Consider the following 15,796-nt stretch of genomic DNA (forward strand, 5'->3'; position numbering starts at 1 on the left):
GTAACTTTACTTGAGACCTTAGAACTTATATCTCAAGGTGGGGTGGCACATTTACGTTGTAGATGTCTATGGGCTCCAGTAACAACTTAACACCAGGTGGGCTATGAGCTCGTCCACTCATCTAAGCAAAAAAAAAAAAAATAACCCCAAGAACTCTTCCACCATGCTAATAGTGTGTCTCAGTGTATCGTCCTCGATGCTTTGCTTCTCGAAGTCAGGTGACGCCCAGTCCAGTAGGTTATACTGTTACTGTTTGAAGGTTTGGACGTATGGCCATTTTACAATTGAGACTTAAACCACATTTCGCAAAGTGCATGGTAGCGTTCACGTTCTGTTATCTACGGACTCCGGTATCGGTCTGTGCTCTAAGTCCTGTCTTGTTTTTATGTTTTATTACTAAGCTGGACAGGACGAGCTAGTGGCCCACCTGGTGTGAGCTGGTCACCGGAGCTCAAAGATATCAAGCACGTCAACGCCGTCGCCAATCTTGAGACATGAGTTCAGTCTTCGCTTTTACAGTACAACGGCTGCCTCACCCTTCAAACCGAAACGCATTCTTGTTTCACGACAGAAATATGCAGGGTAGTGGTACCCACCCGTGCGGACTCACAACTCGCCATACCACCAATAATTGAGTAGTAGTCTTGTGCTGGAGTAACGTCTTTGCGAAATTTGAAATTAAATAAAATCATTACTTTCAATTAATTTTCGACCGTTGTCAAGGATTGCTGCTGTTGAAATAGCGTCAGGCATCGATTTCCCGTGGCTGTCGTAAAAGGCAACTAAGGCATTCATTGGGAAACTGGCAGGAGAGGTCTCTCCATATCATATTAGTGCTTAGTGCGGGCTTTTTAACGTTCTCGACAGCGTTAAAGTTAACTCAAATTTGTATGGAGTTAAAACGTTTGCTTACGTTTGCCGCTAGGGGCGCTGTTCCCACCAGTATGCGGTGGGAACAGCGCACACCGGTGGTAAACCACCACCGTCTTGTATTCGTGGTCCAGAGTGAATCGAATTCGGACAATCCAGCGGTTATACGAAATCAAAAATTGACTAGAGGTTGTGAATAAAACACAGATTCGAAGCATCACTTTATTTAAAAAAAAAAATATGACCCCGTATTAATACAGGACTACAACACACCACACTTACTACTACTAAAATAAAAAGCTAGTTTTGAAGCTTCGGATATCCGAAATCAGTATGTATTTTAACTAATAAAAACGTTCGCTAAATGCAGACATCGATGGAATTGAGTTCAGAGCGGTAACCAGGTATTGCTTCCATTTCTATGGGGAGGCACTGGGTGCGGTCGGCATGAGACCTTGGAGAGACCTGGGTTCAGCAGTAGTCCTCTTCCTACAATTTTTTTATTGCTTAGATGTGTGGACGAGCTCACAGCCCAGCTGGTGTTAGGTGATTACTGGAGCCCATAGACATCTACAACGTAAATACGCCACACACCTTGACATATAAGTTCTAAGGTCTCAGTGTAGTTACAACGGCTGTCCCACCCTTCAAACCGAAACGCGTTACTGCTTCACGGCAGAAAGAGACGGGGCGGTAGTACCTACCCGCGCGGACTCACAAGAGGTCCTACCACCAGTAATAACTACTGACGCGATGATCGCCATTAGTTTTCGAAACAATTGCCTCAACTAGTAGCAGTGTTGATATTTAACATCCAATCTCAATGTAATCTTGAATTAGCATAGAAACGTCGCCTTTTGAATATACTTCTTATAATGAAGTGAATGTTGTTCAAAACTCTTTTATACGCAGCTTTTTTTAAATTAAATTTATTAGAACAGTAAATAGTTTTGGAATCTGTGACTTGAAACGATGTCTTGAAATAAGAGTCCAGAATCGCGATCATCTTCTACATCGTTTTTTTATAAAACTACAACATACTACATACCGTGGCCGGCCACCTTCTTACGGTTGAAATCGAGTAAGAATGACAAAATTGGAATGTTTTAAATATATATTTTTTTTTCTTTATTTGTGATACAAAAGTTCTAGCAGCGGAACAAAGCACTTTTAGCTTTAGCAGAACTACGTTGTTATTTTTAAACTTTAATTTCAATTTTATTTTTCACTTATTAGAAGTCGAAATAGCTTGTAGGACAATGATATTGATTATTTAATATTTTTAAAGGATCTTACACTCAAAATTAGGGGTTTTTTTATATTTGTTTTAATGAACTAATAACAATTTACTGCAAGAAAACCTGGTATTACTGATTTTTTTTTTTAAATTAAATAAGTATCATTTTCTTCTATAGCTGTTCAATACGTTCCAACATGTTTTACAAGTACCAAGAAACTAAGCGATCAGTGAGATTCAATTTTCATCGAATTTAAAAAGTAGTCTCTCCCTATGCTGTAATAAAAAATGTTTATCCCTAAATCAAAATTAATGATTAACCTAATAAAATGAATATAATCTTAAAATTTTAGACAAAACTGAGTTGATTGATTTGACGAGGGGTTTTCATCAGATGATTACTAGGCCATTTCCTCCATCAATTCTTGAGTTTATATCTTTTTTCTTCGCTTTTCCGGGGTGGACGGGAACAGTGCTTCGTCAGCTCTGATCAGCCGGTTGACTGCGCGACTCAAAGACACATCTGCACCCAAAAAATATTTTATAACTATCTTTATTATGATATAGTTAGACGACTTTCTTTTTTCTAGCATAGGAATACTGAATCTACTTGTAATTAAAGAGGAACTTCTCCGTAGTTATTTACTATTACATTACAATGTAAAGCAATAAGCACTAGTAAAGAAGCTTAAAACTAATTTTTTTTTCATATTAAATTGAACTTAAACTACGATAAAACAGTATTCCTACACTTAAAACTACATAATTGTTTGGTAAGCAGATTGTGTCAATTGAATCACCCAATATAAACCGAGAGTTAATGAGGTTAATACAAAATGAAACAATTTATCAAAAAATAATGATTAACTTTTCGAAAATATCTTTTTTATTTAGTGATAAAATTAAAACAGTCCACTTACATTATAGATTAAGCATTTGATTGATTAATAAAAATATATAAAATTGCACAAAATTGTCTCTAATTAATATATACGTGAGGTATGAAGGTATAATCAGTCAATTATTTAATTATATCAATAACAATCTATAATAAATATTAACTATTTCATTTGTGTAATAAAAATTAACGTAATACTAAAAAATATATTTTAAACTCTACAATTTTAACTATAAACAAAACGTTTCATTAATAGAACAAAGATGGTTTCAAAATAATATTACAATTTCCTAGAGTCTCTTGACAAAAGTATGTTTGATTTCATGTAGGTTAGTACCAAAATTCAATGGTTTTAACATAAACATACTACAAAACGATTTACAAACACTGAAGCGCCATGCAAGACATTGAATTTAAAAGCTCATGATTGTGATGAAAATAGCGTCTCACAGGACCTACTTCGCAGTAGGATCATCTTTGGACAACGTACGGGTCTGTCTGCTGTTGATTAAAATTAACACGAAAACAAAACGACTCAATCTGAACGACCCTGAAATTCATTTCGGACCAAAAATTATAAATATGATGTTGTCGTGATCCATGGATTTCTAGCTACGAATCTATTACTACTACGAACACACGTTTTGTACTTGTGGTTTCTGTGAAATTCTCAACCTTAAGGGCTAAGTTATAAATACGAAAATTGTATTTGATAAGGCATACATTATTTCGACCGTGTAATGATAATTTATTTGAAAATTTCTTTAAAAATTTTAGAAGAATATTGCAGCACCTTGATACTTTTATTTGTATTGGATAGGCTTTGAATACATTTGCAAATACTGTTATACGTCGCATTCCGTGACGAAATGTAATTTTATATTAAGTACCTTTAAGTATGTACATAATATACAACTATAATATCCATTACGGCCAGACAAAGAGCAAACGGATCCGTCCTGGCCTAGTAGTCAAGAGCCCAATTATTCTGCCATAACCTTACCCTATACACAAAGATAAATTATCCGTTTAGTCACAAAACAATTAATTGTTCATTGGATTAACCATTAAACTATTGAAATACTATAATAATAGATAATTATTTAAAAAAATATGTATAATAAGGATCCTTATTTTCAATATGTATTAGTTTATAATATGAACGAGCTGCTATATATTGTATTAAATATTAATATATCTGGGCAGGTAGGAAAGTGAGTTAGGTCCGATGTGTATCATTAGGTTTTCACGTATATATACCTACATACGTATTCTCATCGTTATGTTAACTCTGCCAATGCCGGTCTCAAGCCAGGATGAGAAAAGAGGATAGGTTTGAGTTGGAGTTCGACCTTTCCAACATAAAAACAGTCAATGCCGAATGTCTGGCGGCGGTTAATTAATCGGACCTCAAATGAGGCTTCAGCGGCGTCGAAGGACTAAATCTCTTCCAAAAGCACTGCCGTGGAAGGATGCGGGATCCATGTGTATTTTAACAAGAAAGCCTCATGAGGTCACAACCCTCAGCATTGAAGATTATCGACGCAAGGAGGAGAATACACATGTATCCACATAAAATAGAAGTGGATGTATACATGTGCGTATTGCGGTGCTTTTCTTTGTATTTTTTATAAACTTAAATTTATAATTTTCTTTTTTTTCCTTTGTTCACTTTCTACTTTGTGATTTTGATGGTTTAAACTTGTTTGGTTTTTGTTTTAGCTAAATTTTTTTTTAAATATAATTTGTATTGCACTTTTGGTATTCCAAATAAATAAATACCCTAGCGCCCTCTAGTAAGCGCGCGGTCAAAACGGAATAGGTACAAATGTAACAGGTTCATTCAGAATGCCAAAACTAGCACCTAACACCGCTGTGCCCACACCCTGTACCATAGATCGAGCCACTTCTAATAATCAATGCTTTCCGAAATAATAATTAAGTACTTTAATAAGCAACAGCCTCGGACATCAGAGGCATAACGTCGGTTGTGCTTCGTCAAGACTAATCTTTGTACAGATTCGTCGATATTACCTAACGCCCTGCTATTACCATCCGCGTCGCGTTGACTTTGTTGAGCACAAGATATTATATCACACGTAATATGACACTCCAGAATTATACTTAGCCTTTCAAATTAATACATATTTATTTTCGGCTTAGTTAAGGAGTAGTACTCTTGAATCCACTTTCCAATTCGGAAACGTTTTAAATACACCCTGTATATACAAAATAGTTGTATCATTTTCTCATTCGTTTTTATGTTTGTTTGTATGTAACGAAATCTTTGAACGTCTTCGTCAGCCTCAAGTCGTGCGATTTACTTGAAAAGTTTACACACGCATCAAGGACCGATGTCAAAACAATAATTTTATCTATACTAATATTATAAAGAGGAAAGATTTGTTTGTTTGTTTGCATTAAATAGGCTCCGAAACTACTGAACTAATTTGAAAAATTCTTTCACTGTTTGGAAGCTACACTATTCCCGAGTGACATAAGCTATAATATTTTTTTAAAAAAATTAGGGACCCTTACTAAAACTCCAATAATGTAACCCTAGGTGTAAAAAAATACCTAAAATATTCTTTACGTCGCGTGCCCTGCGAAAACGATTGAAAACTATATGACAGAATAAAATAATGTACAACGACGTTGTAGAACACATTATTATTTACAAAAAGTGTCGCGACAGCATATTTTATGTCTGACTATTATCGTTATGCCGCAATAAGTGTACTTTTGTTTAAAAAAACAAAACAACGTCAAATGTCGTTGAAATTTTTGTTATAGACCCGAGCGGAGCCGGAGCGGGCCGCTACTTATTTATAACTTGACCGGTGCCAACAGGGTAAAAAAATATGGTTTTAATTTGTTAATTCGGTTGGCTATTTAAGCGTGTATTACCTACTACCTACGTGTAAATTACCTACTTTATCATTGTTTAGCAGCTATTGACGAGCTTAAGTGCTATAAACAAGATTTCGTGGCGGTCATAAGAAAATAATGACAATAAAAAAACAAAAAACAAAAAAAAAAAAAAAAATTAGTTTGAATCTTAAGGTGTCAATGCTTATGGTCGAATTTCGATCAACGGACGAACGAAACGACTAGTTGTTTTTTTATAATTACAAGCGCATTACACACATTTACATATATAAATTTTATATAAATATAAATCGGTATAACAATATATACTTCTTTTGTGTCAATTGTAATTATTAATTGTGCAATTAATCTAATGGTGTTAATTTGGGTCCACAAATTTTTTATAACTAATATGAGGGTAGGTGGGATAAAAAATATTCATTTATAAATGTAATTGTGAATAATAAATAGGTTTTAGTTTAGAAGTTTAGTTTAGTAAAAAACGTAGATACATTACTTGTTAAGTTTACCTAAATTAAAAAAAATAGTTACTAATATCGTATTGTACTTAAAAATATTGAACAGTTATAATAAAATAAGTAATTTGTACTTAAGATTTAAACAAAGACAGATAAACTATATAATTTTAGGACAAAAAAAAACAAAACATTCCCTTAATTTCTTTAGCATTATTTGAGCGAAATATTAATTTCAAAGGCAAGTATTTATTTCTCAATTAACTTTTAACTTTAACTCAATTAACTCCGTTTCTTTTAGTCACTTCAATACTTATTCGAATGTTGCCATGATCAAATTTATTAAGTGTAAAATTAATAGCCACCTTCGAAATTATACTGTTTTTTTTTTAACTTTAGATGGTGAATAAGCAGACTAAAAGAAGAACTAGGGTAAATAGCGGAAAATGCATTAAGATGTCTTGTTAAATATTTCATTCGGTACTATTCTATCTATTGATAATCGTCAAAAAGTCATAGTCGAGAATCACACCCTGTATGCATATATAATTTTATTCATATTTAATATAATATCTATACTTTATTCCAATTACGAGGTCCCATTTGACAGAAGTTATTATTATGTTATTGTGTGTGTGAATTAATTGTATAATGATTTAGATTGATTGTGTATTTTTAAATGATGATTTACCATCATCATGAACAAAAAAATTATTATTATTTCAATATATGCGAAAGGTGAAGAGTTACGTTCTAAGAAGTGTCAAAAGGGTCACGTCATTACGGATCCTCCCGATCCATTAACGGTGCTTTTGGGTACCTCAAGCACCGGTCACCGTCCTCGTAAAACCCGTCGCATGCGACGAAGGGCTCGACGAGTGAATTAACCCACAGACACAGCCCACTGAGTTTCTCGCCGCGTTTCCGATTCGGTGGTAGATTCTGCGAGGTACGGCTCTTGCTAGGTAGGGTACGTGTTAGCAAGGACGTCAGGTTTGAGCCCCGTGAGCTCACCTACTAGCCCGGCGACGCTGACATGGTCTCTCTTAGAGTCTAGACCATCAGCTTAGATAGGAAAAAAAGTCACGAGGGACTTTGTAATTGGAATAGAGTATAAAAATAACGTTCATTTTGTTTGTTCATACTCGTGCCTAGTTGGTGACGTCACAGCTTGCGCGTCATCAGCGAGCATCGAGGTCAATTGAGACCGCCAGCGCAAAAGGGTCCTAGCCCACAATTTTTCCTTTATATATTGTAATTTATTTAAAAGATAATAAATTTTGATGCAAAATCGGCCTGCCCCTAGTCTCACACATAGAGAACAGATGGCTTTGTAAACATTATTTTTGCACGTATTGTTTTTGCCTACGAAGCAGTGTAAAAGTAAATTGCAGCCTCGTTATCTCCATACTATGATAAGCTTAGGACTAGAGATGAAACGGATAGTGGTTTGGTCGGATACCGGATACCGGATATTCGGCCCTTTTCTTCAAATCAAATTCTTCAAATCTTTCAAATCAACTTTCGGAAATATTCGTGCGCGTTCGGGTGTTGTCGCACGTGAGCGGAGATCGCGACGACTCGGTTCGACGACGATTTGGTATTCATTCACCACAATTTGCCACTTGTTCATTTTGAGTATTAAACAAACTAATTGATAAAACAATCACTTTTGACGTGCGATTATAAAAATAAAAGTTGTCCAATAACCTATTGTGGTATTAATTGCCTTGTGTATAACCATGAGATTTTCTTAAATTTTACTATTCGAAATCCGACCGGATAGTGATTTACTATCCGTGATCCGGCCGGATAGTGAAAACATGCCCGGATAGGCCGGATACCGGATATCTGTTTCATCTCTACTTAGGATACTTTTGCGCTGACTGCCTCAATTACAAGTCACCGGAATTGCATTTTCCGCTCGTCCTTAAGAGCCTGTATGGCTCCGTGAGTGGGCGTCGTGTTACCAACCGGGCGCGGTGTTGGCGAGCCTCCGCATGCGCCTGGTGTTCCGGTCCTGGTCCCGGATCTTCTTCTCCATCTCCGCGTTGGTGAGGGTCTCGAGGTGCGGGGCCCACTGCTCGGCCTCCGACGGGACGCGATACGGCGTCTGTGTGACAATTCGAGGATGTTCAAATGACAAATGGTAATCGAACTGCGGGGACTTAATAATAAAAGAGTTGGTTTTTTGGAGTTGGTAAATGCGCCACCAACCTTGATATAAGTTCTTAGGTCTCTGTATAGTTACAACGGCTGCCCTTCAAACCGAAACGCATTACTGCTTCACAACAGAATTAGGCAGGGTGGTGGTGCCTACCCGTGCGGACTCACAAGAGGTCCTACCAACGGTAAAAATTGTATCATCTCGAACAATTCCTCAGAGCACTCCCCACGGAACATACGGTACAAAATACAGAGGGAACCGAAGTCCCTCTGGAGATCCAGAGGTTCCAAAGAGTTCCAAGAGTTGTAATCAAAGGTTATTTGGTGTCAGCATCAACAGTTCGATCTTTTTTTTTATTGAATTTCAATTAAGTTTACTCCATTCAAATAATTGAAGAAGTTTTCTTTGATATTTTAGAAATTGTAATCTTTAAATGGCTCTTCTGTAAGCAGGCCTTCCAACCCTCGATATACTGTGAACAGAAATAGTGAACTGTTCAAGTGCATACCCGATCCTGTAGACCGAATGGTAAACAGTTGACGTCGCCACGGACGTAAACACGTCATTACGGATCCTCCAGATCCACTAACGGTGCTTTTAGGTACCACAAGCACCGGTCATGGTTCTCGTCGAACCCGTCGCTTGCGACGAAGGGCTCGACGAGTAAATTAACCCATAGACACAGCCCACTGAGTTTCTCGCCGGATCTTCTCAGTGGGTCGCGTTTCCGATCCGATGGTAGATTCTACGAAGCGCAGCTCTTGTTAGGCTCAGTGTTAGCAACACTCCGGTTTGAGCCCCTTGAGCTCACCTACACACGTTAGGGTAAAGCTGAAGTAGCCTCTCAAGGCTATCAGCATGGGTAGGAAAAAAAAAGTAGCATATATGTGGTGCGCACTTCGACCACGGGCAGGGGCGCCTCGCTGAAGGCGTAGGTCCGCTGGTGCCAGCCGAGCTGCCCGCGCACGGAGTACGCGATGCCGGTCACGAACTCCCCGCCGAGGCCCAGCTCCGAGCACAGCTTCATCGCGAACTGCTCCGGGTTGTTCTCCTTCTCGGCCATGTCCCACTCCACCTGGTAGACCAGTCATACATTCAATACCAAATAGCAAATATCCAGCGTAATATCTTTATATAATATATACTAGCTGTACCCGACCGCTTCGCTTGCTATTTAAAATTGACATTATTTCTCACCCCCACAAAGATTCTCATCATTAACGCCCCCGCAACTGGTGTAGGGAGTCCAACACTCATATAAATATTCCTATCCTATCCATTAAGTACATGTATTTTCTACATGGATACCAAGTTTCAAGTCAATCGGACGCATGGTTCAGTAGTTATAACGGAACATCCGTAAAAACCACTGTAGATTTATATAATATTAGTATAGAGTATAGATTTCTTCTATGCGTGTGGATGTCACTAAACTCCTCCTAAACGGCTAGACCGATTTGAATGATTTTTTTGTATGCGTTTGGGTGGCACCCTGGGTCGTTTAGATTCACAAATCAGCCCGGCAGATGGCGCTGCAGTAGGTATCTAGGTTATTTATTATACTGCAACTATACGGCTGGATCGACTTGAATGAAATTTGCAGGACGTCTGTCGAGTCCGCTAGTCCCTTTATTATATTGAATAATAATTTTTGTATAATATTTTGTGACGGTAAAACCTTTTGATTCCGCGCGGTTAGGTACCACCACCCCGCCTATTTCTGCCGTGAAGCAATAATGCGTTTCGGTTTGAAAGGTGGGATAGCCATGCCATTTTATCCATAATTATAATTTTTTTTTAATTGAAAAAAATTATTTGTAATCATCATCAGATACAATTTCTATATTTATGAGATAAAGTAACAAAAAGCCTAAATTTTGTCTCATACTGACAAGCGTCATTTCTAATTCAACAGAAAGGGACGAAATATATTCCAAGGTGTTTTTGTATAAAATAAAATACTGATTTCTTTCACCATTAGCTAGTACTGGTAGCGTAGATTAATATTATTAATACGTTTTCCACCTTAAACACAGATTTATGCTAATTTAAAAATTCCGGAACAAATATCACAATAAATATGAAGTTCCGGTATTTTGGAGGCATATCGATATTATCCTCTATGTTTGACGTCAACGACCTTAAATCAATCTACCTACTCCGACCTCTACTCATTACACATGTCAATTACATCTTCTATATTAATAATTTGAGTTTTCTTTGTAAAATGAACATACCTGATCTACCAGTGAAGTGTTTCCAACGTGTATATTGAGTTTGACGAGGACCCTCTGGTCGGTGTGCTCCTCCAGTATGGGAGGAGGCTCGCTCGGGAAGGCATCGATCTGTTGCCGGATCGAGGAGGCCACAGCCGGTATGAAAGTGCTCGTGTTCAACTCTAAGTCATCGCACAGCACCTCGGCAAACTGTTCTGGTGTTATTATTGATTCTGGAAAACATTCTTCTACTTTTTTATTTATTCAAAACTTTGTTAATAGGCTGCCTTCCATCCTTGTGAGAACATACACATTAGGGATATAAAAATTAAGGAGCGTATTCCTAAATTTATGTAAGGGTTGTGCTCGGTAGGCAGTGGCTTGGCTCTGCCCCTGGCATTGCTGAAGTCCATGACCGGCGGTAACCACTCACCATCAGGTAGGTCGTATGCTCGTCTGTCTACAAGGGCAATAAAAAAAAAGAACAATATAGAATGAAAACAACAAAACATTAAAAATGTTTAAACCAAATTTACAGGGCCCATTGGAACTGTTCCTGTGATCCAAGACAGTTGGACAAGGTGCTCCTGATCTTCAGCACTTACTGCAGCCCAACGATTTTCATTAAACATGATTAAAAAACTTTATAAAGAATAGTTATAGTTAAAGACTAGCTGTGTCCGCGACTCCGTCCGCGTGGAATAGCGACTTTGGGCAGCAGTTTTAGGACATATCTTTTGGTTTATAAGCACCGTCATTTAGGTATTTAGAAAAATCTAATTTAAAGTAATGCTTCTCTATACACGACATAGACGTATAGCCATCGGGGATCAAAGCATACAGATTGCTAGGATGGCTAACATGTGACAGAGCTACATAACCGTGTGACCGAGTTGACTGTGTGAAAAGCAGTTAACACTTATATCTACACCCACAACTTTTAGCGTCGTCTTATACTTTCTGAAATCAGAAATTAAGAATAAACAAGCAGAATTGGAAATAAATGCAGTTAAACATACCATTTTTATTCCATGTAAATGTATCCCTGAGTTTTTGACCCTCAATCTCCATGTCCAATCGAATCGGTACAAGCACCTGCTTTTGCGAAGCATTCTCCAGCATTGCAGTCATGTCTGTGTCATCGAAACACATTGGGAATGTTCTCACCTGAAAAGTATTCATTTTGTGCTAGTTTCAATAATGACTAGACGATGACCGAGCTTTGCTCGTTTTTTTTTTGTTTTTTTTATAACGCCCTCTTATAGTTTCTTTAAAGCGGTTAGTTGCCCTCAATTAAGAAAAATAGTATTATTATTCGCCAATAGATGTCGGGAAGAGTTGATTATTGAAAACACGAATAAAACAACATTTTCTGAAAATAAATCGTAGCTAGATCGATTTATCGCCCCCGAAATCCCCTGTATACTAAATTTTATAAAAATCGTTGGAGCCGTTTCCGAGATTCAGATTATATACATATATATTAATATACAAGAATTGCTCGTTTAAAGGTATAAGATACTATAGAACTATAGTATATTACATTAATTCCAATATTCCATTCCAAAATCTCTTATTTATCATACGATGTGTCTCTGATTTTGAGATATTTATTCAATGTTCAACAATATCTTATTATCACTGGTGTTCCAGTTCACTTTCAACTATCTATCCTTAATCAAAAGCTAAATTAAATGTGTTGTGTTGACCTTAAGGTGTGGCCTCATGTCAAACATGATTAACTAGGTAAACCTAGAAGTCAGAACCTGAAGCGCAACTGGACTTTAGGTTTTGACTTTACCATCCATGTTACCTTCTTATTATGCACTCTACTCCTGCTGATTGGAGTAGCCTGGGGTACAGCATCCAAATGAGAAGAGTTTGGCATGACTGGCAGCCATGATGGAGTGTGTGGCTTCTTGCTTTTGCTCTCACGGGGTGTCGCCAACTCTTGGCTGACGGACACTGCTTTGTATCTATAAATTAATTTAAAGCTGTGTCATAGCTGTAAATAGTTTAATGGACAACTGTTGTTTCATATACAATTCATAGTATTTAAGATTTCGTTGATATTGTTACGCCGGTAAGAGTAACGCCATCTATCGCCGAATAGTCGAACGAATATCGAAGGATCCAGAATGCTCGAGAATTACAACACCATCTATTCTCAGATAGCGGGAACTACGACTAGAGATGTGTGGAATATTCTCGATGGTTCTAGGGATAAGGTATCAGCCCTACAAGCGTTGTAGGGATGGCGCGCAATCAGTCAGTAATCGGAACTACTCGAAGCGAAACACCGAACGGATCACCTGAAGTGAAGCGGAACAAGCGAATTAAGAGTTTTAAAGTGTTTGTTGAGTGTTTTAAAGTGTTTGTAAAGTGTTTAAGTGTTTTAAGTGTTGAATACAGTTTTTAAGTTGTAAGTTTGGTGAATTTTACTTATCCCGAACCCCAGCACGTAACAATATGCATTTTTTTTTATTATCCTTAAAAGAAGACAAACATACGATCAATATGATGGTAAGTAGTTAATGTCGCTCGTGGACTTCAATAGTGCCAGGTGCCCACCAAAACTTTAAGGTCTATTGTTTTGACTGACTACTTCAGGTAGCTTCACTATCATCCATCTGATGAACTCATTCACCCATCTATGCTAACACAGCAATTGTCGCTTTTAATATTTCACAAAATGTTTATAATAACGTACTTATCATCATTCCCTTCAATAATGTCTTCAACTTCTGACGCCTTCAATAGTGAAACTGAACTGGACAGCACATGAGGACCAAGACCGTTGTCAATTAATCGCTTACGTTCTTCATTGGTGAGGGTACGCCGGCACATGCCAGGGTACTTCTTGTAGAGTGACCCACGGAACAAGCGCAGGTAATTCCCGACCTAAGGCAATAGTAAATTTTTTTGCATTTTTAAGCAGGCATAAGACTAATCAAAATACAAAATCTGGGAGTCTCAAGTTAAAACTTCTCTTTTCGATACCACAATATAATTTTGCATTGCTTTTAATGAAAACTACTGTTACTGTGTAATCATTTAAATTATTTGTGATAAAAATGACAGTAGTTAGTACAGTGTTAATATGCCATGAAAAATAATAATGAAATGAATATAATAAATACGAAATTAGACCTTTTTTTATACAATTCAGAAACACTGAAGAAAATACATCATTGCTCATCTAAAAAAATAAGAGCAGAAACAGCATTGGGTGCCACAACTTGTTTTAATTTGCACTGCAAGCAATCACTGTTGTTTACTTGTTCAATACAATTCATAATGGCACTTTAGAAAGTTCTACTGTAGAATAGAAGATTATAGAGAGAAATTTCACATGAGCACTGAATTATGCAACTAGATACAGAATAAAAGATAAAAAGTACAGTATGGTATCTTAAGCCAGTAGTTAAAATGTACTGAAACTTTCATGATTTGTATCTCTTTAATTAAAATCTTAGGTTTCTAAGCTATTGATGTTATTGTACATGTATATGTATTTGGGATTTTGTTAGATATGGATGGAGTTTTAAAGAATTGTCATCAAAGGGCAACATAATTATTACAGCTCAGTTTTGCCTTCTAAAGAAATTCCTTAGTTATTTTATCTCCAAAATTTGTATTCCATTTTCATAAGTGTTATAGACCTATTGTTCTATTTTTTATCGTATACTTTGATGGACAATAAACTATAGTCTGCTTTACAGTAATGGAAACCAAGTCTCATCGAATTAAGAATAATTCTAAAAGGCAAGTTTGTCTAATAAACCAGATTCGAGGTTAGGAACGATGTTCTTCGACAAAAGAAAGACTAGCTCCGTTAGTGAATGAAATAATTTTTAATAACGTATCTTTAAAATTATGTTTCGAGTAGTTCGATGTATTTTAATCAAGAAATGTATGGAACTTACCTCTGAGCCAACACAATAAAAGTCTCCTCCTTCTTCGATTTGAAAACTTATCGGCTTATCGCCGTACGTACGTAAGGCCATTTTTGTAGTTGTGTTGTTCCTTTGATAAAATAATTACATTAACTTCAAGAATTGTATAATAATGTTAATTTGATAGGGGTAAAATTTATAAATCGTTTCTGTGAATATTTATGTATCCAATTATTTTTTTAATTTTATGACCTGGTAACGTACACCTTTAGGTCATATATTATTTTGGAAAGCCACTGGACGTAACTTCTTGGGATCCTCCCAAAAGTCCACTGAAAAAATCTCAGTGAATGACCATCATTTTACTGAGATTATATTTCATCCCGTCTCATCTTATTTCCTTTAATTTCATCCCAGTTGATCCCTTTAATATATGTCTCAAATATTAATTTGAGACATTCTTGACATCTTCATTTCATTTCACTCCATATTATCAGTTTTCATAAAAATAAAAATATAAATTAAAAATAAGAATATAAATTATAATAAGATATAAATTAGAATAAGAAGATAATGTTTTGCGTTCGTGATATTTCGGCATTTTGTGAGTTTGATACGATTCTTATTACTTTCTAAGTAGTGTTAAACAGTTTTACAACATGTATTCCAACTGGATAGTTAAAGAATTAAAGGAGGAGTTGAGAAAACGTGGTGCATCTTTACGAGGAAAAAAGTGGATCTTGTCGAAAGGTACAATGTTGATCTTTTATTTTAACTTAAAAAACTTCTCTCAAACTGTTTCCAGTAGCTATTATAATAATAATATTAAATTGTGTACCATAAGAACTTTATTCCTTGTAACTTGTGCAGAAAGAATTGCTCATATTACATACATTACCTACCAACTACCTAATGTATTATTTTCCTTTTTTCAGATTAGAGCTATAATACCAAAATTTTAATTTTGGTCGTGCTGAAAGAGTCGAAGACGATGATCCACGGACTGGCTGCACGATAGTGGAGCCATGTGGCATTTTCATTAGCCAAGAGGGCCCATATCTTGCTGGATCTCCTGATGGTGTGTTGGGCGAAGAAACTATAATTGAAGTGAAATGTCCATACGCTAGCAGAAAATATGAAATTAATATAACAACGGTGCCTTACTTAG

The 15,796-nt window shown here is 36.5% G+C and overlaps 1 protein-coding gene across 1 annotated transcript; it reads right to left on the reverse strand.

Annotated features, from left to right (window-relative positions):
• Positions 1-1,078: 1,078 nt before the first annotated feature.
• On the reverse strand, positions 1,079-14,886 carry Snr1 (SWI/SNF related, matrix associated, actin dependent regulator of chromatin, subfamily b, member 1). Its single transcript, XM_028171061.2, has 8 exons — positions 14,659-14,886; positions 13,443-13,633; positions 12,546-12,708; positions 11,752-11,899; positions 10,754-10,965; positions 9,415-9,591; positions 8,324-8,462; positions 1,079-2,630 (listed from the first exon to the last, which is right to left on the reverse strand). Exons 1-8 carry the CDS (start codon positions 14,737-14,739, stop codon positions 2,539-2,541), a joined length of 1,203 nt encoding a protein of 400 aa, XP_028026862.2. The 5' UTR covers positions 14,740-14,886; the 3' UTR covers positions 1,079-2,538.
• Positions 14,887-15,796: the final 910 nt, after the last annotated feature.

The sequence above is a fragment of the Bombyx mandarina genome, chromosome 16 (assembly GCF_030267445.1).
Source record: "Bombyx mandarina strain Sakado chromosome 16, ASM3026744v2".
NCBI lineage: Eukaryota > Metazoa > Arthropoda > Insecta > Lepidoptera > Bombycidae > Bombyx > Bombyx mandarina.